General features: G+C 43.1%; 1 protein-coding gene across 1 annotated transcript in view; it reads left to right on the top strand.

Moving 5' to 3' along the window:
• The window catches only part of neurl1aa (neuralized E3 ubiquitin protein ligase 1Aa), a 45425-nt gene that overhangs the window by 18193 nt on the left and 4384 nt on the right, over positions 1–22848 (top strand). The window contains exon 4 of the mRNA XM_014985671.2: positions 13090–13812. Within this exon, the coding sequence (XP_014841157.1) occupies positions 13090–13812 (723 nt within the window). The remainder of the gene's footprint in view (positions 1–13089; positions 13813–22848) is intronic.

The raw sequence follows: 22848 nt of genomic DNA, 5'->3' as shown, positions 1-22848 counted from the left end.
ATCTACTAATGATGACAAATCTGACTGGGGTGGAACCAGTTAAAGCCACATCCATGGAGAAGCAGCTTCAGATGTCAACCTAGGTCAAAAAACTTGAATCAAACAATTCATTTCCAGCCTTCTGGAGAACTGGACGATTTGTTGGGGACGTCATTTAGTCATTTAAATCAGCTGTGTTGGAACAAGGACACATCTAAAAGCTGCAGGACACTGCAGGGTTAGAGTGGGACGCCCCGGCCTTATGGCAGAGAAATTAGGTCTTTCAAAGCTGTGCTGATAAATTGAAAACTCGTCATATTGCTCTGTTCAAAGCAGAGTGGCACAAAATGATGTTTTGACTGTCAACCGTTGTTGTGTCACAAACATAAAGGACTGCGAAGAGTGATTTAGACATTTTAATAATAGAAAATAGAGAAGATTAATTAAAATTTAGTAATCATTGTCAGTTCAATGTTCAGCAATGATCATTTAATTTCAAGTTTTTGTCATATTGTGCAGCTGCAGTTTCTTTTATGAGCCTCATCAAAGAAAATGGCTGAGTTGTAGGTTTTAACGGTAAAATGGGAGCAGAATGAAATCTGCAGTGATGTCGATTTCGATGTGGATTTTCATTTTTCCTCTTAAGAAATTGACAGGATCTCTCTGCATCTGTGAAACCTGAACAATGTAGCTTCATCTTTGTGTCGATCTGATATTTCTAGGTAACATCTCATCTTGGTGCTTCTGTTTCCAACATTTGTTCTGTTGACAGAGCCTGTTTTTCTCTTCTCTTGTTGACTGGAAGCACGTTGTTCTCTGGAAGTGACCATATCTGTGTACAGTAAAGCCTTCCATGAATCTGCAGAGCACCAGCTGACCAGCTGAGCTGCAGCTGACCGATACTCTGCTCCTGTGTTTACGGTGTAGCTTCGTGTTCATACCACACAGACAGCTCAGGATCGCATAGCAGAGGCTTTCATGTACACACTGACTGCTGTCATCTCCTCTGCTGCTGTGAATTTAGGCCACAGGTTGTTGTAATGCTTTACTTTACTGTGTATTTGGATGAAGCTGCTTTAAAGTGATGCAAAGTGTTTGTGCATTTTTAGGATCTTTAAGCTTACTTCATGTTTTCAGACAGGTGAAACTGAACCACAAGTATGTACATAGTTAATAACGGCTAATTTCTGATTTAACAAAAGAAGGCATTTTGTATTTCCATCCATTTCTTACACACTTGTCCCTCAGTGGGGTCAGGAGGTGCTGGTGCCTCTCCAGCTAATGTTCCGGGCGAGAGGCGGGGTCACCTGGACAGGTCGCCAGTCACAACACAGAGACACACAACCATGCACACACACTCACACCTAGGGGCAATTTGGAGAGGCCAATTAACCTGACAGTCATGTTTTTGGACTATAGGAGGAAGCCAGGGTACCTGGAGAGAACCCACCATCCCCAGGGAGAACATGCAAACTGCATGCAGAAAGACCCAGGCTGGGAATCAAACCCAGAACCTTCTTGTTGCCAGGCAACAGCTCTACCAACTGCACCACTGTGCAGCCCACATTTTGTATTTATGTTAGTTTATTTTTCTTTAATATTAAAACTTGTTTGTACATTTGAAAGTGACAGAAGAATCTGTAAGGGCCACATACTTTGTATCATCATTATCATATTTGGTCTTTATTTTGTTTTTCAAAGCAGATACGCAATATTAAAAACACATTTTGAAACAAAAAGCATATTTGGACTAAAACAGAAATGTACTACGATATATGGATGATGACATCAATAAAGTCTGTCCCTGTCTTTAGGTGTTGACAGAAAACTGATTTTCTTGACAAAAAAAATACTTTTTATCCCAGAATATGTAGAATGGATGCTTGGCAGCTTATTGATGGCAATGTTCAGACGTCTGCTGAAACATCGTATTAAATCAGTAAGTGGTCTCTTCACATGACTCCCCTGCATGTCTAGCTTCATAAAAGAGCTCAAGATGCATTTTTTCCGTCCTTATTTTAAGCCTCATTTCCACAATCACAGCATTCATTCTTTGCTAACATGAAATGACTCATTTTATTGGGAGGAATGTGTTGACATATACTTGTGGACATCAGAGAAGCTATGTTGGTCAGAACTGGGATTATTTTTAATCTACCTCTGATCTGCCAGAATTAGATAAAAAAAAATACAATTTCTTTTTTACAAGCAGTGAAATGTCACTATGGCAAATCAGACAGATTCAGCTCGAAAAGAGCTTTTACCTTTCTTGGCGGGTTTCCTCTTCTGACTTCTTCATCTCTGGACAAATGATAATATACATTTTCCTGTAATTGTAAAGTTCAAGCTTTTCAAACGTTGCGTTCAGGTCTTGTGTTGTCAGGCAGTGACATGCGAACCTGCTGTTAAATCCAGGCCATTGTGACTTTCAGCTGCATTCTCAGTGGTCCTGTGCTCACTTTTGTGCTTTTAATGTTTACTTTCTACACTCTAACTTCTTAATTTTGACCTCTCCCTGGATGACAAAGGCTTCAAAACGACTCATGTTTTGAGCTGAGCCCAGAGATCTGATCACTGGAAGAAAAACAGCTTCAAGCAGAGTTGTGTAGAAACCAGGCCCCTTCTTGTGTTGTTTCTACTGTATTTTTACAATCAGGCCGTATGCTGGGCAGTCTGCAGAAAAGAAGGACTCCTGTTCCTCAGGGTGGGGGCATCTAAATCACATCTGCCCCCACAAACAGGGGCCTGTGCAGAGGAGCGGAGCGCTACCAAGGACTGACATAGACTTACATCATGTAGAGTAGCCTCAGCCTCTTTGTGATTCTGAAAAATGAGCCACATCAGCTCTTTACATCACATTTCTATGTGTAACGCTCCATGAAACTTTCCCTTTCGCTGAAAAAGCCCTGCGGCTCTGACATTTGAGGCCATATTCCTCAGTTTCACCCTTTTCTTCCTCTGGGACTCGAGAAGAGCTGATCTGTGCTTCAGATTTTCAAATAGAACACAAATCAAACATATTTATCCAAAAGCTCAGGAACATTTTGCTTTATCTCCTTACTGAAACAAAACCGCTGTAGCATTTGGTAATCGTAGCTACGTAAAGATTGAATTAGATTGGAAAGCTGGATTGGGTTTCTCATGCTGTTTATTCGCTGCAGCCCTCCCATTATGTAGATTAGCGGTTGGGTTGTAGCTGAGCTTCCATTCAGCGAGGACAATGCAGCACACGAGCGCTCAAACACACTCGGCCCCTGAAAGCCTCATCTGCCAGTTCCCATCAGCCATTTCACTCACAGCGTCTTCCTCCTGTTGAAAGATGAGTTTGTTCATCCATTTCGCCTCACATTTAGAACAAAAATGATAAAAGAGTGGGGAAAAAACCCTTTCCTTTTGAAATAGTTTTATCCAAGAAAGCAGTAAGCTGACCAGGCAGGTCAAAACGCTCCTCCATTGTGTCCCATGGCCTCTGTTCAGTGTGTTCTCTGGTTTCTGTGAAGCAGAAAGTCTGCAACTCAAAAGGCTGAATTCAGCCAAGATAGGCAAAGGTCTGGTCATTAACCACTCATCTGATTCAGGAGTGACCTTCCTGCAAACATCAGTCTGAGGCATGAATGTGGTTTGAAATTGTGTTCTTGGACTGTTTTCCCGTTGCTGTCGCAGTGGTGGCAGAACAGCCCCAAGTGGAGGAGTTCAGGTTTTGTTCATGAATGAGAGAAACGCAGAGAGGGAAAGACGATTGTTGCTGCGCATGCAGTGATGCAGCTCTGTGTCGGTCAGAGAAAGAGATCCGAGCGGAAAGGTGAAACTTTCGACTTACTGGTCAACATGTGTTCCTACCCTTGTCTATGGCTATACTGCTGTACTGCAGGCAAATGTGACCCAAATGCAACTTTTTTCCAGCATTCAGGATGAGCCAATTCCAAACTTTACACCCTGAAAAAAATTGATTTGTGCCATGTCCTTGTTTGGTACTAGTTGAGATGCCTATCCAATAGTTTTCAAAGCGTTTTGGGACCATAAACCGTTCACACAGAAGTCTGATTACAGTTGCATCAAATAAGTATTTGAGCAAAATATCAGTCACTGTTCTAGGCAGGGACTGAAAGAATGAGACCTCAGAGTGAGCTTCCTTCTCAGGCCGTCTGGGTTCTGCCTCAGAGATGGAGTGAGAAGCTCGGTGCATCTAGAAGCTGCAGGACAGTAGATCTAGAGGACGAAGACTCTGCTCAGAGATGGTGGTTCTCGAGAAGCACTCAGAGAATGACACCAATAATTTATGTGAGCTGATAAATATCTATGATGAAAATCTGATGGTAATATTTCTTTAGGGTTGATGGTTCATTACCTGTTCTCCTTCCTGAGGCTGATCTGAGGTCATTTCAGGAAGCAGGTGAGTGCTGAGTGACTCTGGGGGTCAGACAAACATGTCCGATGTCGAAAGGCTGAAGCAGGAGCAGAAACTTCTCAGGAATCTTCAGAGGAATTTATTTTCTATGAGCTTGATTCAGTTCTTCCACACTTCTACAACTCGATGTTAGAGATTTCCCTCTGAGAGTGAGGACAGGGATCCATGCAGTGTGTTTGTTTCCTCTGGATTCTGCTTTGCTGTGACAAGTTTGGATTCTTTACAATATATAGCCATGCTTTTAAAGGTGTCAGGTATGGGAACATCTCTGTCGCCTCGGGCGTCCGGTGATTGATTATCTCCTCCCTTTAACGGCACAGCAGATATAGTGGATGTTGGCAGCAGTGACTGAGGCTGTCCCCCAAAGGCCTGAAATCCAACAAGCCACAAAGGTCGTTTAATATATCGCGTTCCCTCGGTTAGCTGTCACTCTCGCACTCACACACTCGTGCACACCGCAGGACTTTGCTCGACACAGGGAGCGAGGTTGAGCAACTGAGTAATTCCAGCTGTTGTGAAGCCTGCAGGACTCGGATTGTATGAGTCAGGCACAGCGGAGCTTTAATCACGAAGGGCGGCCTCTGCGTGTGTCTGTCCTGGAGGACGGTGGGATGAAGGCTGATTGGAAAGCCTCCAGGCTGCAAACACCTCTCCGCCGGGCCGGCTCTGGGTGGGGAGCAGGCCTAATCCAGCTGTCGCCACAACGGAGCTGGAGCAGTTCATTTAGCTCATACCAAAACACGGCGACCGGGAGGAGAGGCAATCTCTGTCACCTATCAGGACCGCTGACGTTCCGGGGTTTGGTGGAGACATCAAAGAGCTGCACAGCGTTTTCCTCAGGGACGGATTGGATTATGTGGTAGCTCCTGACGGGAGAATAACATCTCATTAAACCATCTGAAGGCAGAAATTCTGTTGCTCTGAAAGATTGGCAGAGTAAATCAGCTCGGAAAGGTAAAACCTTTCCTGTTCTGAATGATGGCATCATTTCTAATCTGCTCTTTTAGTTGTTTAGTTGTTATTTCCTCTGTCTGGTCACTATATTATATCACGGCCAGGCTGTTGATTAAACTGCTCTCTAACTCCCTTTGTCCCGTCTCTCTGCTCAAACTGGCAGAAATTTGTGAAAAGCAGCAATTTGTAGTCATTGCAGCCATATGGACATAGAGGACGTGTTCTGGTGGAACATTTGGTGTTTCCTTCCACCAACAGAGTCCTGGGTTTGAATCCTGGCCTGAGGTCTTTCTGCAGGGTGTGCATATTCTCCCTGAGCATGTGTAGGTTCTCTCTGGGTACTCCAGTTTCCTCTTACAGCCCAAAACCAAAAACGTGACTGTTAGGTCAACTGGTCTCTCTAAGTTTCCCTTTGATATGAGCATGGGCGTTTGTGTGTTTGTGTGCTTTTATACATTTAAGGAATAATAATTCTGTTATCTTCCATTGTTCGTGTTACAGGTTATAGCTTAAAGTAGAGCTGGGACTTTAACATGTTCATTTTCATTAATTAATTTCATAGATTTTAAAGTGTTAAATGAATGTGACCACAATTATTCCATTAAAAAAAAATTTTTACATACAAAAATCCTAAGCCATGTTTCCGGTACGACTGTAAATCTGATGCACAAGCGACACAAGCTGCTTCTCTTGGTCCACTGGGGGTTAATTTTTCAAAAAATGATCTGATACGATGTTGGAAAAGATTATCGTTGTGTTCAAGTTCAAGACTAAAAGAGCATCTCAATGTTAAACATGTTGCAGCAGCACAGACGTCCCCAACACTGATGCCAGCGTCTGCAGTCATCACTGCCATTAAAATGTTGCTTATTTTGTCCATATACAGTTTTTCATTAAAATGCTATTAATCGCAGTTAATTAATTAATTACAGACCCTGCAATTAACTTAATTGAAAATGTTAACCCTCCACTAGTTTTAAGTCAAGTGAAACAAACAGAGAATTTTAAACTTTGGGTCCGTCCGCTGCAGCTTTCTGTTTCCTTCATAAACTCCTGCTGACATGAGGACTGACAGAAATCCAGCTCAGAGTGGAGAAAGCAGCCATGATTCCCATCTTTGATTAATACGAGCTCAGTGTTTGACTTGGCAGCAACGATTCTCCCTCTTAATGGGATCACGCTTCACGCAGACAGCCAAGAAAAACATACAAAGATGAAAACATGGCTTTTGGGGGGCTTTTGGGGCGTTTTCAGGAAATGTAGAGTAGTAAAAACTTCAACACATCAAATGGATAAAATTTACCAGTGTGGCGTTTCTTGGCCTCAGAAAGATTTATGACTCAAATAACAAAGATGAGCTATCAGAATTTGTATTATTTGGCATTTGGAGTCAAATTTTAAATGATTTAAAATGACTGATGTATGTGGGTAACCATGGTAACCAGTGAGAAACATTGTGCTGTTTCCTGTTTTTCTGAATTTCTATGTGATCTAAAGAAGCGATCCTCGGATTCATCCAGCGGTCTGATATTAGAAAGTGACTAAAACCCATTAGGAGGCACAAACAGGGTGTAAATCTTTCTGTGACACAGTTCGGGAAAGAGGGTGGCCGACTGCATGCCGGTTCATAAATTACATTCTAAACTTAGACAGCCGTCCTGGAGCTGTGCTGAGATGGGAATCAGAGGAACTTTGATAATCCCCAAGAGGAAAATTGATTTTCAGCAGTTGCTCCGGATGGTTGAAGTTCTAAAATTAGATTTGAAATGAAGAAATTAAACTGATTAGAAAGTTTTCTAACTAGATCATCTGTGTAGATGGATCCTCCTCCAGATTGTTGGAGGTTCAGGATGAAAAATGATGGAGAGAAGTTTTATAACGTCACGACCAACATTAAGCTGCTCTGATTGAAAATCACTTAAACATTATCACTTTTATTTTGTAGTTTTTTCGTCTTTCTGTCCTACAGTGAGGTGAGTCAAGGTAGATTTGTTTAAAATATACATCTGCAAGGCCAAGAAATGTGGTTACTAAAAAACCCACAAAGATTAGTTTCATTTAACTTCAGAAAACATGGAGGAATTTAAAGTGAAAGTTTTTTAAATGGGATTGTTGTTTGTGTTTCATTACAATCCCAGTGCTTGTAAAAATCCAAATCAAGTACTGAGCAGAAAAAATATAAAGTTATGTGCAGATTCTGGTATTTAAAATATCAAAATGAAAAAAGAAGATATACATTTAAAATTGTCTAATTTTAAGTGGAAGACATGTCTACAAGTCAATATTTTATAGTGTAAAACTTATAAAATAAAAATGTTTGTTCCTTATTCAGTGAAAGTACTCAGTTAGTGGAGTATCCAGAAATTTTACTCAAATAATATGAATACTTCACAAAGATATCTATCAAGTAAAAGTAAATAGTAGTGAATCTACTCCTAAAAATATATTTTTTCCAAAAAAAAATGTAACTCAGTAAATGTAAGTAGTTACAACACATCTCTGTTAGTGAGTGTATATTGGGATGAAGGGTGTGAAGTTCACAGTTTCTTTCTGGATCTGGATGTTTTTTGTCGTTGATGTCTTGTTATATGACAATTCACTAAATGATTTTATATATACAGTCTATTAGGACTCAGAAAGAGGTCCAGGTAAGTCAAGCATTTAACATGCTGAGGTATGATGTGAATGCAGACAGAGTATCTGAGGTTAAGTAACAGTGTGATTGGGTTATTGCTGCCGTACGTCAGTAACACTTGGAAGGATTCTGTATTAGTGGTACATGTAAATGATGAATGGACTGAACTTATATAGAGCTTTTCCAGTCATTTTGACCACTCAAAGCACTTTACACTCACATTCATTTGCGCACACGTTTATTCACTGATACGCAGATCGGTGGGTGCCCAGGGCACATCGACATGTGGCAGGACGAAGCTGGAATCAAACCTACAACCTTCCAATCACAAGGCGACGGCTCTACCCACAGAGCCACAGCTGCCCTGTGCGCCTACAGAGCCGCCTTAAATGATCCCTCATATTCGGGCGTATTATCCCAGGTTCCATATAAGGAAGCTTAGTAGTGTTGAAGTCCTGTGAGGCTGTTTGGTACCAGCTGAAATGTCCTGGTGACCCAAAGTACCTGTGACTTAAAGGGACGGGCCTCTTGGGACCGACTCAGATTTTGTTTTGGCTGAGTTGCCTGGAATGCGAGTTTTTCCCTAAAACCCAGACTCCAGATTGGACCAAAACATCCAGCATAAAGATCCTTCTGAGCCCATCCCTCCCTTTCAAACATCTCCCTCTCTCTCTGCTCCAGTTTTATCTCTTCAGTGCAAAATCTCCCTGGATATCCTCCTCTACCTTCTGCCTCCTCAGCTAATCCCATCCGAACACTTCCCTTCATATCCACACATACTCATGTCATCTCCGTTCCTCTCCTATCTCGGTGAGATCACCCTTTTCTCTGCAGACATCAGATGAAACCCTCCAGAGTCGGATAAAGAATAAACCCTGTGAAACAGGCTGCGAGCGTGAGAGAGTAAATCCCCCCGCAAACCCTCGGCCGGTCTCGAACTGCGGCTCAAACCCCTGGCACGTTCCGTCTGCTCAGGCTCGCCAAGCCGCTAAAGCCACCCGGCCTCTCCCTCCGTCCAGCGTTAACTAACCTGTCCACTGCTCCAATCAAAAACATTTAGAACCAGAGACTCTGTGGGCTAAAACAGACACACCCTGTCGTCCATGTATTTGCAGCGGATGAACCCAACAGGTGCCTAATTACTGGAATCATAAAATGCTCGCTGGAGGAAGAGGGGAAAAAAACGAAACGGACTCCCTCTGATTTGTTGGGTTTTGAAGTGGGGTTGCCAGTTGAAGGAGCACACAGAGTTTCTGAAGTAGCTCCAGCATCAGCGAGTGTTTAAATTTGAAAGAGACCAATAGGAGCAAAGGGTTGTCCCGGTTAAAAAGGCAGGTGCACCAACGATTAGCGGGCAGCTGCTGGTGAGGTCACACACGTGCACGCCGTGTGCACCAGCACACTCCTTTATGAGAGCCCGGTAAATGCTGCAGCCCCTTTCTGTCCTCTGAGCTGAGAAAAAGGGTCTGTTCCTCATAAAACAAAGAGTTTCCTCGTCTAAGAAAGACAGATGAGGTTTGAAACGACTTCCCTTTGAGGAAATAGATAAAGGAAAAGATGTAAAAGGGAACATAAAACCTCACAGAAAGCTTTTTGTAAAACAAAAGATGAGTGAGTACGGGTTTGAGAGGAGCCAATGCGTCGTTTGGTGTGTGTTCACACATCCTGAGTTTGACTTAAAGCAGCGCTGACATGCAGAAAGGACAAGGAGACGATTTGCAGCTCCTGGGAGGCCGCCATTGCCTCCTTTCAACATAAATCCAGGTTTGGGAATGGCAGCGCGGCCCCTCCGTCACAGGATCCCTCTCTCCAACAGATATGTCATCATCGCCCATCCAGTCCCTGCCGCGAGTCCCAGAGCTCTCTGACTAACTCCAACCTATCATAATTCAATTCATGATGGAGTGACGGCAGGCTCTGCAGGACTCCCATCATTCCAGTCCTCTGACAGAGGCGGAGGATTCGGCTGCAGGTGGACTGAATGCCTTTGCTCATCAGCAGAGGTCACTTTGAGGTTTCCTTTCCTTCTGTTAATGATTAATTTAGGAGCAATACAGCACTTTGCAGAAGTATTCATACCCCAGCGTTACCATATTTTTAAGCATCCCCACAGCATGATGCTGACACTGCCAGCATACACCTCTACCTCTCTGCTTACAGGCAGAGGGGTCCAAACTTTTTCCTTGTGGACCAAAATCATCAAATTGGAATTTCACATGGGCCACAAAAAAGGTAAAAAAAAAAAATAAAAACAACAATAGAAATGAAAGACATTTTAATATTTTTTTCTACTTAATAACAATACTGCTTAACAATAAAGTTACAACATCAGAGCTCTGAGATGTTCAGAGCTTAGGAGCCCAGTGATGCGCCGTTCGCCTCTGGGAGTGTCAGCGGCGGCTCTCTTAGAGCTGAGAGGTGTTTAATGGTCTCTGGGAGCTGCCAAAGGTACCGTCCTCTCCATTTAAAGCCTCTCAGACTAATCTGTTAACACAATTAAAAAGCCAGAGTCCCATTAAAGATTAATCACAAAGTTTGCCGCTTTGAGTTAGTAGCTAACATTAAATGACGGCTAACGTGACTTTGATGGAGCGGTGATGCTGTGTAATCTTTCCAAGACTTAATCGGACGGGATTTCATCCACGGCGCATAAAAATCAGAGGATCAAACGTGGAGGAGGCTGCTGTCGACTCCAGTTCAGGTTTACACATTTAAAGCATCAAGTTTGATGTGATTCACTGCCTTTTGGAGAGAACTGAGGAATCGACATGAGCTGAATATATAGATATGCTTCTAGTTAAGGTGGGTTGACGTAAGCTAACATGAAAGGAATCTGTAGCTTGCATTAAATATCACTTAGCATTCAGGCTGAGTTGATCTTTTTCTGTGAAATAATGAAAGCTCTCATGTTTCAGGGTTTTCTGAAACTCTGTAAAACTGAATGAACAGAATAACACAAATCTGATGGCTTAACAACCTAAATAACAGATTAAAACAATCTTTGTTGTTGAGATTATATTTATTCAATAATCTAGCAGCTAAAATGGTCTTTGAAATGAAAACGTTGCTCATTCTGTTGATATTGTTTTCAATGAAAATGTGATTAATAGCAATTAATTAATTACAGACCCTGTAATTATCTCAATTAAAATTTTAATTGAGTCCCACTTATAATTATTTGTGTTAATTATAAAACACAAATATTATTTAGTTTTTGGGCACAGAAGGAAAAAGCTTTAAAATGCCATAAATTGTTGAAGATGGTCAGTCTTTCTAAGTCTGGTTCGGGTTCTGTTGTAAATTTCTTCCATTTCAAAGGTTGTTCATGTCCTCATTACGTTCAGTCAGGATGAGGAATTTCTGCTCAATTAATGACTTGATCCAATTAAGTTTCCACCTCCACTTCATGGTTGTTCAGTAGGTGAGATTGCTGCAAAGTCAATGACGTAATGAATGTTGAACAGAAATGTTTGCACCCACACTTGTTCCGTCCTTTTCTAATTGTTCTGTTTTAATGTTTTAATGCTAACTCAGGCCGGTAGCGATTGGGATAGAGCTGTATTTTTTTAAGCTTTTGTTTGCAAGTTAAAATGATCTCCATAAACCACAGATTAGTTCGGTCGAGCAGATCTTCTTTCAGGAACTTTTCCTATCAGTCTGCCTTTGGTTTGTGTCTCATTCAGCTGCAGGACGGCATCATAAGTGGCTTCCTGTTCTGTTCTCACCGCTGCAGTTTGCAGCCCGTCCCGCAGGCCTCGTAATGAGGCGAAGAGGTTTATCTGCAGTCAGGCCTCTCAGGCCCTGGTCAGACAGAGACTCAGCGCTGACCCGGACCGGAGAGGCTCTCCTTACCTTCAGCGGCTGTTTTTCATCCCTCGTTCTCTTCATGCAGCCACCAACAGTTGTCTCACTCTTTTTAAGATCTCGTTTGCTTTTTAAGATCTCATTTCCTCGGACTCTGAGTCCAACAAATACGCATGTTGTAGATAACCTGATCCCACACAAACTAGTACAGACCAAACAGGCGGCTCAGTCAGGCTAATTTCACCACCGCCAGGCTCAGGGGAGGTTATTAAAGGCGTGTTATTTAAAGCAGCTACATCTAGAAAGTGTAAGCAACCTCTGGGCAGCTTATCAGACGAATTAGACACGGAGAACGCTGGCAGTTATAAACGGCTCTCAGCAGGGAGATCCCGGGACAGGAAGTGAAGAAACTGAACTTGTTTGGACGTCTCAGACTTTATCATCAACAATACCTTTTATTTTCCTGCCATGGCTGACAGCAGTATTAGCATGAACGTTTTCAGTTCAGGAACTGAGGTTGTTAGTTTCTGTTTCTTTAAGCACAGGACCAGTCTGTGACTTTTTCACAATTTGACCACTACAAACAGAACTTCAGTGTAGTGCACTGTAAGCATCATGAAACATGGTTTTTAACATCTTCAGCAACAATCTCAGGAGAGTTTCATGCATTTGCATTTAGACCTGAATAAAATCCAGTGCAACCAACTGTCCTCAAAAGTCCCCTCTGCGGTTTTCCACTGCAGGAAAATGGGTCCTTTGCTTAACTAAACTAACTCAGCATGAAACATGGTGGTGGCAGCATCAGGCTGTGGGGATGCTGTCAGCAGGTAAAAGGAAGCTGGTCAGAGTTAATGGGTCGATGAATGGGACTAAAGACAAGATGATGCTGGAAGAAAACCTGTTAGATGTTACAACAGTGGAGGGAAATGCTAACCAGGTGTTTTCAGAAGAGGAATGGGTAGAAATGTAAAAAATGTAAAAAAAAAAACAACAACTTTTGGCTTTAATGGCAGCACACAATGGCTCTACACTGAAGACAAGTGGACTCCACACTTTTCAGATATTCATTTGCAATTCATTTTCCTTCCAGTTGACAGTTGTTGTTCACTCTGGTTGTAAATATGTTTGCAACAATCTGTCAAAAATGAGGAATTCTCTGCATGCAGCTGATGCATGTAGGAAGAAGTGTGTGTTGGTGTCAGTGTGGTTGAGATTCAGCTGACCAGAGTGCTGCAGGCCTCAGGCAGACTGCTAATCAGCGTTTAGCTGCTGCTCTCCCTCACACTGTGTTCCTGTTTCTGTCCTGCAGACAGTGAGATCGTTCCTCCAGACTGTCTGCGCCCACGCTCCTTCACCACGGTGCGCTCCTCCTCCCTGCGCCGCGAGGCTGACGACTCCCGCCTCTCCGTCAGCCTGTGCGATCTCAACCTGCAGCAGGAGGACCGAGGCCCTGCCCACTCTCACCGCCACACGCTGCACCTGGCCTCGGCGTCCTCCTCCTCCACCTGCCCCATCCCCCAGAATTCCCTGAACTCGCAACAGTCCTCCCTGCTGCCGTCGGCCCTGGAGAGCGACCTGCACTTCCACCAGCTGCGCGGCGCCCACATCAAGACGCTGGACGAGCAGACAGTGGCCCGGTCTGAGCACGCCCGGGAGGAACGGACGCTGGTCTTCACCAACCGGCCCCTGCGCACCGGAGAGACCGTCTTCATCAAGGTCACCAAGTCCAGCCCGGCGCGCACGGGCTCGCTGTCGTACGGCGTGACCTCCTGCGACCCGGCGGTGCTGCGCCCCAGCGACCTGCCGTACAACCCGGAGGCTCTGGTGGACAGGAAGGAGTTCTGGGCCGTGTGCCGCGTGCCGACGCCTCTGCAGAGCAGCGACATCCTGGGCTTCCTGGTCAACCAGGAGGGGGAGGTCATCCTCAGCCACAACGGCACCAACGTGGGGATGCAGGTGTGCGTGGACAACTCGCGTCCCCTCTGGATGTTCTTCGGCCTGCACGGAGCTGTGACGCAGCTGAGGATTCTGGGTAAGTACTAGAACCACCAACAAAGATTTTCAAGGCGGTTTACAAATTAAAGACGAGTAAAATAATCAGCAGAATCAGGGGTCTTTCTGCAGGGAGCTTGCATGTTTCCTCGTTGTGTGTGGTTCTCTCTGGCAGAAACATGACTGATAAGTCAATTGATCTCTCTAATCTGCACTTCTGTGTGTGTGTGTGTGTGTGTGGGTGGGTGTGTGTGTGTGTGTATGTGTGTAGGAATGTGTGTGCGTGCGTGTCATGAACATAAAAATATCAATATTGGTGAAAGGAAGAAAATAGTAAATAAAATTTCGGATACAAAACTTGCAAGTTGTCCTGATATTATGCAGCAGGCCTCGTCTTCAGAACAGACTGTTTTGTTACATTGCTGGTAATTTTATCAGGTTCTATCATAGAATCTCCTCTGCTTCAGTAACAAACTGCAGAAATACTGTGCAAAAACATGAACCAAGACAGTAAGGAATAAAATATCCTTATTATATCAAGCAAACATTGGAAATGAGAACAAAATTCTAATCTACAAATAAATCTTTGAAACACTGGAAACAGTTGTGCTCAGCTTTATCAGCTGGTTTTGTCTCCCTAACGGGGAAAAGGAGAGTTTTTCTCCTCCATTCCAGGCTTCCTCTGTGGATTATCCCACTTTGGAGGAATAATTGATGTGGGAAATAACCGAGCCTTTAGCTGTGGGACGCGTCTCGGGTCATGAGCTCAAAGATCAATGTATCGATCTCATCTGGCCCGGCGCTGAGCTGATGAGACCTCCATCCTTAATTCATTTACTCGCCCTGCTGGTTTAAATGGATTCCTGCTAAGTGCAGAATGCTCCGCCGGCACACCAGCCCAGGAACTCAAGGGTCAAAGGTGAACGAGCGTGCTCTGTTACTGTTTGTCACAATGTTTACAGCAGAGGTCTTTAGGAGGGAAGGATGTGAGTAGATTCAGAGAAGAGTAGAGCTCTGTCCTGACCTGGAAAAACAGGATGTGAAGAAAAACGACAGAAAAGGTGAGGCGGCTTCAGGTCTCATTTATCTGGAACTTTAAATGGTTTCAGTGATGATGAGGAGGATGGGAGGACACCTCTGCATCCGACGTCTGTACAACAAACAGATTGTATCCAAATCTGCTAAATTATTGTAAAAGTGTCATGCAGCTTTTGTTAAAAGGTAAAACATCCGACAGCAGAAGTGTTTGATTCCAGAGGAACTAAACTGCATCCTGCTTTCCTCTGGTGACGGAGGAAAAGGAAGCAGAGCTTCAAAAGGTTCAGAGCTACAGGTTTTACTGTAAAGAAACGCAGTAGAGATGGATCACGTGTTTTAAAGAGGATATGAGTGGATTTCATATTAACTCCACTTTTTATTAAAACATGAAGTTTAAGCTGCAGAACGTCAAACTTCACCTGCCTGATTTGGCATTTTGACACTGACGACGGTTTTCATGAAATCGCAGTTTAATTAAATGACTTCGTTTGGATTTTACAATAGAATAGTTAGTTTAGGTGATAATGATGTCACAGTCGTGTTGGTCCTGGACTGACTCTGCATTTCCCTTCCTGTCCACCAGGGGGCTCTGGACTGTTTTTGGATTAACAGATTAATAATTGGATAGCAAAAGGAGTTTACTAGATTTTTTTGTACAGAATTTGAACCAGGTGAAGCTGAAACTAGGCTACGATTTATTTCCTCACATTAAGACCATCCATGTAAAACATGTTCATCAATAAACATGGGAACACAGTTTGACACTCATATTCATTTATTGTGGCTGCTGTAAAACTATATCAGCTGTACTAAATGGTTAATGGACTGAACTTATATAGCGCTTTTCCAGTCGTTTTGGCCACTCAAAGTGCTTTACACTAGAGTCACATTCACCCATTCACACTCACCCATTCACACACCGATACGCAGGTCAGTAGGCAGTTTGGGGTTAAGTGCCCAGGGTGCATCGACATGTGGCAGGAGGAAGCTGGAATCGAACCTACAACCTTCCGATCACAAGACGACTAATAACTCAGAGATCTACTTTTATTTTTCAAAATAAAAGTCCTATTTGACGTACATCAGGTTATGTTATCTTTGGGATTTAAACATTTTCTCCTGTTTCTTCGTACTGTGAACTGTTGTAGTGTAGACCTGAGTGTCGCCCCCACCTGACCCCCCCCCAAACATCAGCTGACAGCAAAGCAACAGACGAGGCTGTCGATAAGTCACAGCCAGCTCCAGTAAAGCTGCGTCATGTTGACAGAGATCAATTCAGCAAATGCCAGAGCAGCAGACTGCCGGCCTTTATGGACCTGAATGTCGCCGTGACTCTCTCTGATCGCTGGCTGGGCTCACATTCATTCCTCTTTCTGTTGTTTTTCCAATCAGGTCCAAAAGTCCCAGTGAGAACACTCTGTGATACTTCTCAGCTAAATGAGTGTTTGGCTGGAGTTCAGCTGACCACCTGGTCGCCTGTGTGTTTCTAATAGTCATTTACGGAAAACAAAAAGCCCTGGCAGAGCAACAGAACCGGAACCGCAGAACAATGAGAGATCCGAGGCACGTCTCCTTATCAGCTCCCATCTTTGGAAATCCCAGTGAAGTGTGACTCTTCTTTACCTTTCAGCTGCTTCGAATTAGGAAGCGACTCTTATCTGGCTGCTACAGCTCCTTATCTGCTGATTTGCTCTGAGCGTCCGCGCCGCAGGTTGGGCTGAACCGGTTGGAGTGAGGGATGTGTCCCAGTGGGCCTGCGGCGCTTCCAGATGGAGCGATACAGCAGAGAGCAGAGTAATGGAGCTCTGATGGGAACAGAACCTCATGAGGGGCGGCTGCACCGGCTGGGGGAGATAAATACCCTCCATTCTGAGGGTTGGTGTCTGTAGATCCACTTCAAAGTTCTATTTGGCACCAAATTACGAAACAATCAGAACATAATGCAACACTGGAAGGATCTAAACAAAACCCCTATTTAAAAACCTAAAAAACTTCAGTAAAAAAGAAAAAAATGCTTAGAACTAGATAGAAATACGACTAGAAAGAGTTTTATCTTGTTTGTTGTTGATTGTTGCTGGATTTAAATCCAATGTAGCCAATTTAAAACAATTCAGAAAAGAAGAGCTTTGGAGAAGCCGAGGGCTGAAGTTTCAGAAGCAGGTTCAGGATCCAGCCACTGACATTATTTCAGAGCAAATTAATTTCAGATTTCATCAGAGATACATAAACTGTGTTATCTGTTGGTTCTCAGATGTCAGACACTTGACTGTCCGTCAGGTTGGTCCAGCTGGTTTTCCTACCAAGTGGTTAAACTTCTGCAGAACAGAGAATCACCAAAACAAAAAGTAAAACATTTAGTCTCTCAAAGCTTAGTTTGTCTTTCAGGACCGAATGAAAAAAAGTCTCCTGAAAGAAAAACATTTTTTCTCTCATGAATATAAAACGTCATGTTGCCTCTGCTGGTTGAACGTGACCATGCTGTGGTTTTACTGGCTTTATGACTGAACTGCTGCCTGAACCAGATCAGCTGTTATGATGTTGGAACAAGTTAGTTTAGAACTGGGAGCAGTGATCTAGAATCTCAAAAACTCATTTAATGCCTGAACTATGACCTCTGACCTCTGACTGTGAATCTCAGAGTGGAGAAAAGGAGGGTTCATGGATGCAGAGCAGAATTTCTAACCATCTTCTATCCATCATGATGGGGAAGGATCATCTCCCCTACTCCAACATCTACCCACCCCGTCTTCAGTCAGAGGCCTTTTCAGATTCACAGCTGACTGACTGCTAGTGGAGATCTTTCCTGCCCACAGCATCACCATCAACAATGTTCCTTTGAAGTCACTTAGATGATATGAGTTATGAAAACATTAAATTGTCTTTTGGGACAAATAACTAAAGTTTGAATCAACTTGAATGAAACGCTGTTTAATCTGAACCTGCGATGAGGTCAGAACTCGGCTCAGGAAGGGAAGATTTCACAGCTTTTGACAGATATTTTATTTGACATGAAATCAAATTGTTTTCCCAGCAGAAGCACTGAATGACCAGCTGACCTTTGTGCAGCCCAACACTCGGCCCGCAGGCGGTTCATCCTGACGAGCTGAACGTGACAGAATCGGTTACAGAGACGCGTCGCCTGCAGGTTTCAAATTATTTCTGGTCTCCGGAAAACTTCTCTGAGCGGGACTGGACCAAAACGAGCAGAAAGCAGGGCAGAACCTTCAGATGCTGAGCGGACTCGGCGCCCGCTGGCGCTGGAACAGAACGCTCAGCCGCTGACCCACTTCGCTGGTATTATGGATCCTATTAAAATGTCAACACGCCGGTGCTGAAGTGAAGCGGCTCGCTCGCTGCAGCTGCCGTTCCTCTCTGATCCCAGCCGCTATTCCCGTCGTTTTCCACATCGTTTGCTCATTTTTATTCATGTCTGCACGCTGTGCAGGTCACGACAAAACAGGAGCTGATGGAACTCATCGCTGAATTAAAGGATTAGTCTTTTTTTGTTCATGCGAAGTTCTACTAACATGTTCTGAGCAGTTCATGTCTTGTGTTCGGAGAATTTAATTAAGTCAGAAATCTGAAAACATATTTGCTCACATTTTAGTGCAGTAAGTTCTTTAAAGACTCTGTGCTTCTATTTACATTTAGGAAAAATATATGCATAAATTGGTGTCACTTTCTGCATCATTTGCTGAGGGATCACTGCAGGTTTAAGGTTTGGGTGGTTTATGTGCAATCCTTCACCAGTCAGCCTCAGTCTGCGTGTTTAAATGTAAAATGTTCCTGGAAAAATGAGTAAACACATTTTCTTCTTTTAAATGCTGATCAGTTCACCATTTCAAACCGCTGTTCTTCTTTCTGCTGAATACAGTCATACACAGTGAGCACCTGGTGCAGCCTATGAAAGGGACAGTAGAATGTGTTTCTGGATTTCCAAACATGCCAAAATAATCTAAAAAAGAAATGCAGATTATGTTGTTTGTGTCGTCATCTGGAGCCCAAATCCAAATTGGATGATAAAACTGATAAACAGTTTAACAGCAGAAATCCTTTGGCCTTTAGAGGAGGTTTCAAGTTTACTATTCATAATGTGGTTCCTTAACCTGCAGGATTTCTGGGGTTCAAAGGTCAGAATGGGTTACATTTTGTAAAGTAATAGTGTTGCTCTATCAAAGGTAATACTGTAGTCCAGGTTCTGCTGTAACATCCTTCAGTATTTGACCATTTTGACAGAATAAAGTGACACAAACTTTAGAAACACATTGAAAGCTTAAAAACAGGAAATCCAGGCTGTTTCTCGCTTGTGGTTTTTATAAACAATATTTCCTGTTTTGTTTGCGTTTATTTCTAAGCTGATCTGGTCTTGGCTTCACGTTGACATGGAGACAAACGGTTCGGAGATGAATGACCGTCTCCTCCCCGCGGAGCGGCCTCTTTGTCTCTAACGATAGGATCTTCTGCACAGACAGAAGGAGAACATTAACATTTTATGCACTGAGGTTATTCATGACCTTAACCTTCCAACTACTGAGCAGTTTTCCTCTCCTCTGTCTCAAACGGGCTTTATGAGGTCCTCATAACGAGAGCTTCTGTTTTCACATGAAGAGTTGTTTCTTCTGTGAAGGGTCATCGAGTTTCACACCAACAACAACTATTTAAGGGACTCCTTTCAGGTCTGTCCTTCCTGTTTTGATTCATTTATTCCATTTCCAAGCAGCAGATTCCTCTTTTCATCTGTGCTGTTGCAGTGGGTCGGTTGAGCCGATGGGTGGACCCAGCAGCAGGGATGTGGCCTCGGCCGGCCTCACAGCTGTTCGCAGCCGTCGCTTTAATCCAGACGGGATCAGGGCCGATCCTGCCTCAGCTGCCTTTCAGGGGCCGTGGGCCCCCGGTGGGGATTAACAGGAAGAGGCAAACAGAGGGAAAGGCAGCAGGTCGAGTGAGCGCCAATAATCTGATGTAAGGTGATGCAGTCGCACCGTGTTGGTGAAATGTTCTCAACTTCTGCTCTACTTCCAGCTGGAGGATGAAGAGGATGAAGAGGATGAAGATGTCCTCACATCTTCATCCTCTTCCTTCTGTGTTGTTCAACACTGAGACAAGTTCACTTATAAAAGTTCAGTTATAGTTTCATTATAACAACAGTAAATGTCATGGTTAAGAACTTCCCTTAACACATGGTAGTGTGAACAGAAAAATAAGTAAATACTTTAAATTCCACATTTTACTAAAATGCTTTTGTTCAGTTAAAATCTCGATGTCTGACAGTTTTCTTCTATTGTAGAGAAAATTAAAACACCTTTGCATTAGAAACTTATTGTGAAGATAAAGCAGATCTTTGGGCCTTTTGATGTTTTGACAATCTAATGATAGAAAACCATTTGCTTCTGGTTTTGTGTTTGAAAATCATGTTAAATCTTTGTTTTTTTCCGTTTAAATTATTTAATAAACATTTCCAAACTTAGCTCTGCCATCCACCAATGAGATGCTTTTTGTTTTGGATCATCTGGATCATTGTAATGCACTCTATTCTGATTCCAAAGTTGCCATGGTTACTGGAGTATCAAACAAGACTGCCCCCCTCTGGAACTAGAGCAGAAGTGCAGCAGTGAGAAAATCTTAACCTCTGGAGGCTTTTAAAGGTCATCGCTGGTCTGAAACGTCGTTTTACCAAGGCTAAATTTTATTATCCCTCTATCAGGTGTTCAGGTGCCTCCGTGTGTTTATAGACAGAAGCTACTCCTCCTGACAGAGTTCCTCCCCGGCATGACTTGTAAAACACTCCAAACTGCAGCACAGTAACACTCGTATACACTGCAGTTGGCACCAGAGGGCTTGGGAGGACCAGGCTGATCTCCCACCCCACACACACACACACACACACACATACACCCACTGGCATGCAAACAAAAGAGATGCCATGTCTCAACCCGAGCCCCGACCCATCACGCCACATCAAACATCAAACAGATCCTGATTTAGATCCACGAGCTGCAGGGACAGAAATACTGACCTGGCTCCAAGGGGACATTAACTCCATCGTGTGTGTGTGTGTGTGGGTGTGTGTGTGTGTGTGTGCGTGTGTGTGTGCGTGTGTGTGTGTGTGTGTGTGATGGCTCTGTTCAGATTGATCCATCTGCAGATCACTGTGAGTTTGGATCTGATGTTTTTATGTTACCCGTCCAGAGGAACCAGCAGACCTTCAAACCTGAATCAGCAGCAAGTCCAAAGGAAACAGAGTGGTCTCTGCTTATGTACCTGAAATGCACAGCAGCTGATTTCCAATGTTAATCTGAGTTTTTTGACAGGGAGCTTCAGGGAGGGTAATTAAAGTAATCTGTACTTATGTGGCGAAGCAGCAAAGTGTTTGATGGGAACGCTGTGTGGATGATTAGATGCTCGCTCTGTGGATCGTCTGATTTGCATTTAAATGCATGAAGCAGATTCTGTTTTCCAGCCCTGCTGTGATTGTAAGCCGGCGTAAATATCAGAGCAGAGAGAGATAAGTGATTTGTGGCGCTATCTGGAGTAGTTTATTGTTTAAATTAAATTCTTTGTTCATTAGACGATTTGGAGAAGAATAAAAGTCCAAACGGCCATTTAACAAACAACGCCCCCTCTGGCTGACGCTAATGTTAGTTTTTAACACGTCTGCTGAAAAGAGCGATATTAGGAGATGTTTACAGCTACTGAGGGACATTAAGAGCTGGAGAAGAAGCAAACTGAAGATTTATCAGAAAGCACTTTGACCTGTTGCCTCAGGTTAATTCCAGCCAAACTAACGAAGCTGCAGAAGTTCAATAGATCCTTCTGTAGGATCTAATTCTAACAGGATTCACCAAGCTGGGTCCTTTTAATGCCTCCTGGTTTCTGCTTTAAGTAAAAATAAAGTGTCTTTGTCTTGCATGGATAAGATGATTGATACATTTTTCATCACAGGTAGGAAACGGGCATCTTCAAACAGAAACAAAATGGAGAAGATGGAGAAAAATGTGCAAGCAAAAATAAAAATAAGTGAGGAAAAAATACTTAAATAAATGACATAAGTGGAAATAACCCATTAAAATGAGAAAATATTTGTGTAAAATTAAAAATGTATAACATAAAAACAGCATAGATCTGTAATTGTTTTTGATTCTTATTGGTTTGGTAAAATGTGAAAACAGGAAATGTGAACGGAGGTAAACGATCATTCTGGGATCAGATTCCCGACACTCCATGGTGACAACACCTATCAACTTTTACCAGGTTATTTTAAAGCAGCAATGTTTCGGCTCTTACATCCTAGTTGTCATTCCGCTCATTCCTCCAGCTCCCGGCTTTCCAAACATCGCTGGCATTTCAGCATGTGTTCCCTATGCTTGTACTCGGAATTCCCATTTGTCTCCTCTGTGTAAAATAAAATGGGTGTGTCGGCCGGCCGACTCCTGACTGCGCCTGTTCCTCTTTACAGTGATAAATGTGCTGGAATTTCTTTTCTTTCTGCTTTCATGGCTGCAACGCTTCAACTGCTGGGAAAATGTAAATACTGCTTTTGTGAAGCAAAAACAGCAGCTGCATAAAACCTTCATGCAGAAAGACCAAAGAGCCCGGCTGCTGCAGAGCAACAGCACTGCTCTCTGCGCCTTAGACATGGAAAAATTATACGTCAGCTAATTAGAAAAGTTGTGCTAAAATATGGAATTATTGTCCAAAGGAATTAAGATGAATTAATTGTTCACAGAAGCTGTGAGTTTGCTGCTGTACAATGTTCATGTCTAACAATGCAGGTGGAAAAATATCGGCGATGAACGAGAAGCTGGAGGCGCGTTTGTAGAGTTATACAGGCAAAAGTTAACAGAAATAATCTGAGTTATTTGGACAGTCATGAGATAATAAATAGGGTTAGAGTCATATTTTCACTATTTTATATATTCTTTTATAAAGTTCTCATTTTCAAATTAAATATGTATCAAGAAAGCAAAATATTTAGTTTACAAACTACATATCTAGGCCCAAACTAAATATTTAGTTAGCAAGCTAAATGTTTAACTTG

The sequence above is a fragment of the Poecilia mexicana genome, unplaced genomic scaffold (genome assembly GCF_051168715.1).
Source record: "Poecilia mexicana isolate PSO_F unplaced genomic scaffold, ASM5116871v1 scaffold_1, whole genome shotgun sequence".
Taxonomy (NCBI): domain Eukaryota; kingdom Metazoa; phylum Chordata; class Actinopteri; order Cyprinodontiformes; family Poeciliidae; genus Poecilia; species Poecilia mexicana.
Note: the sequence above shows the minus strand (reverse complement) of the source record. Positions and strands in the feature narration are given on the sequence as shown.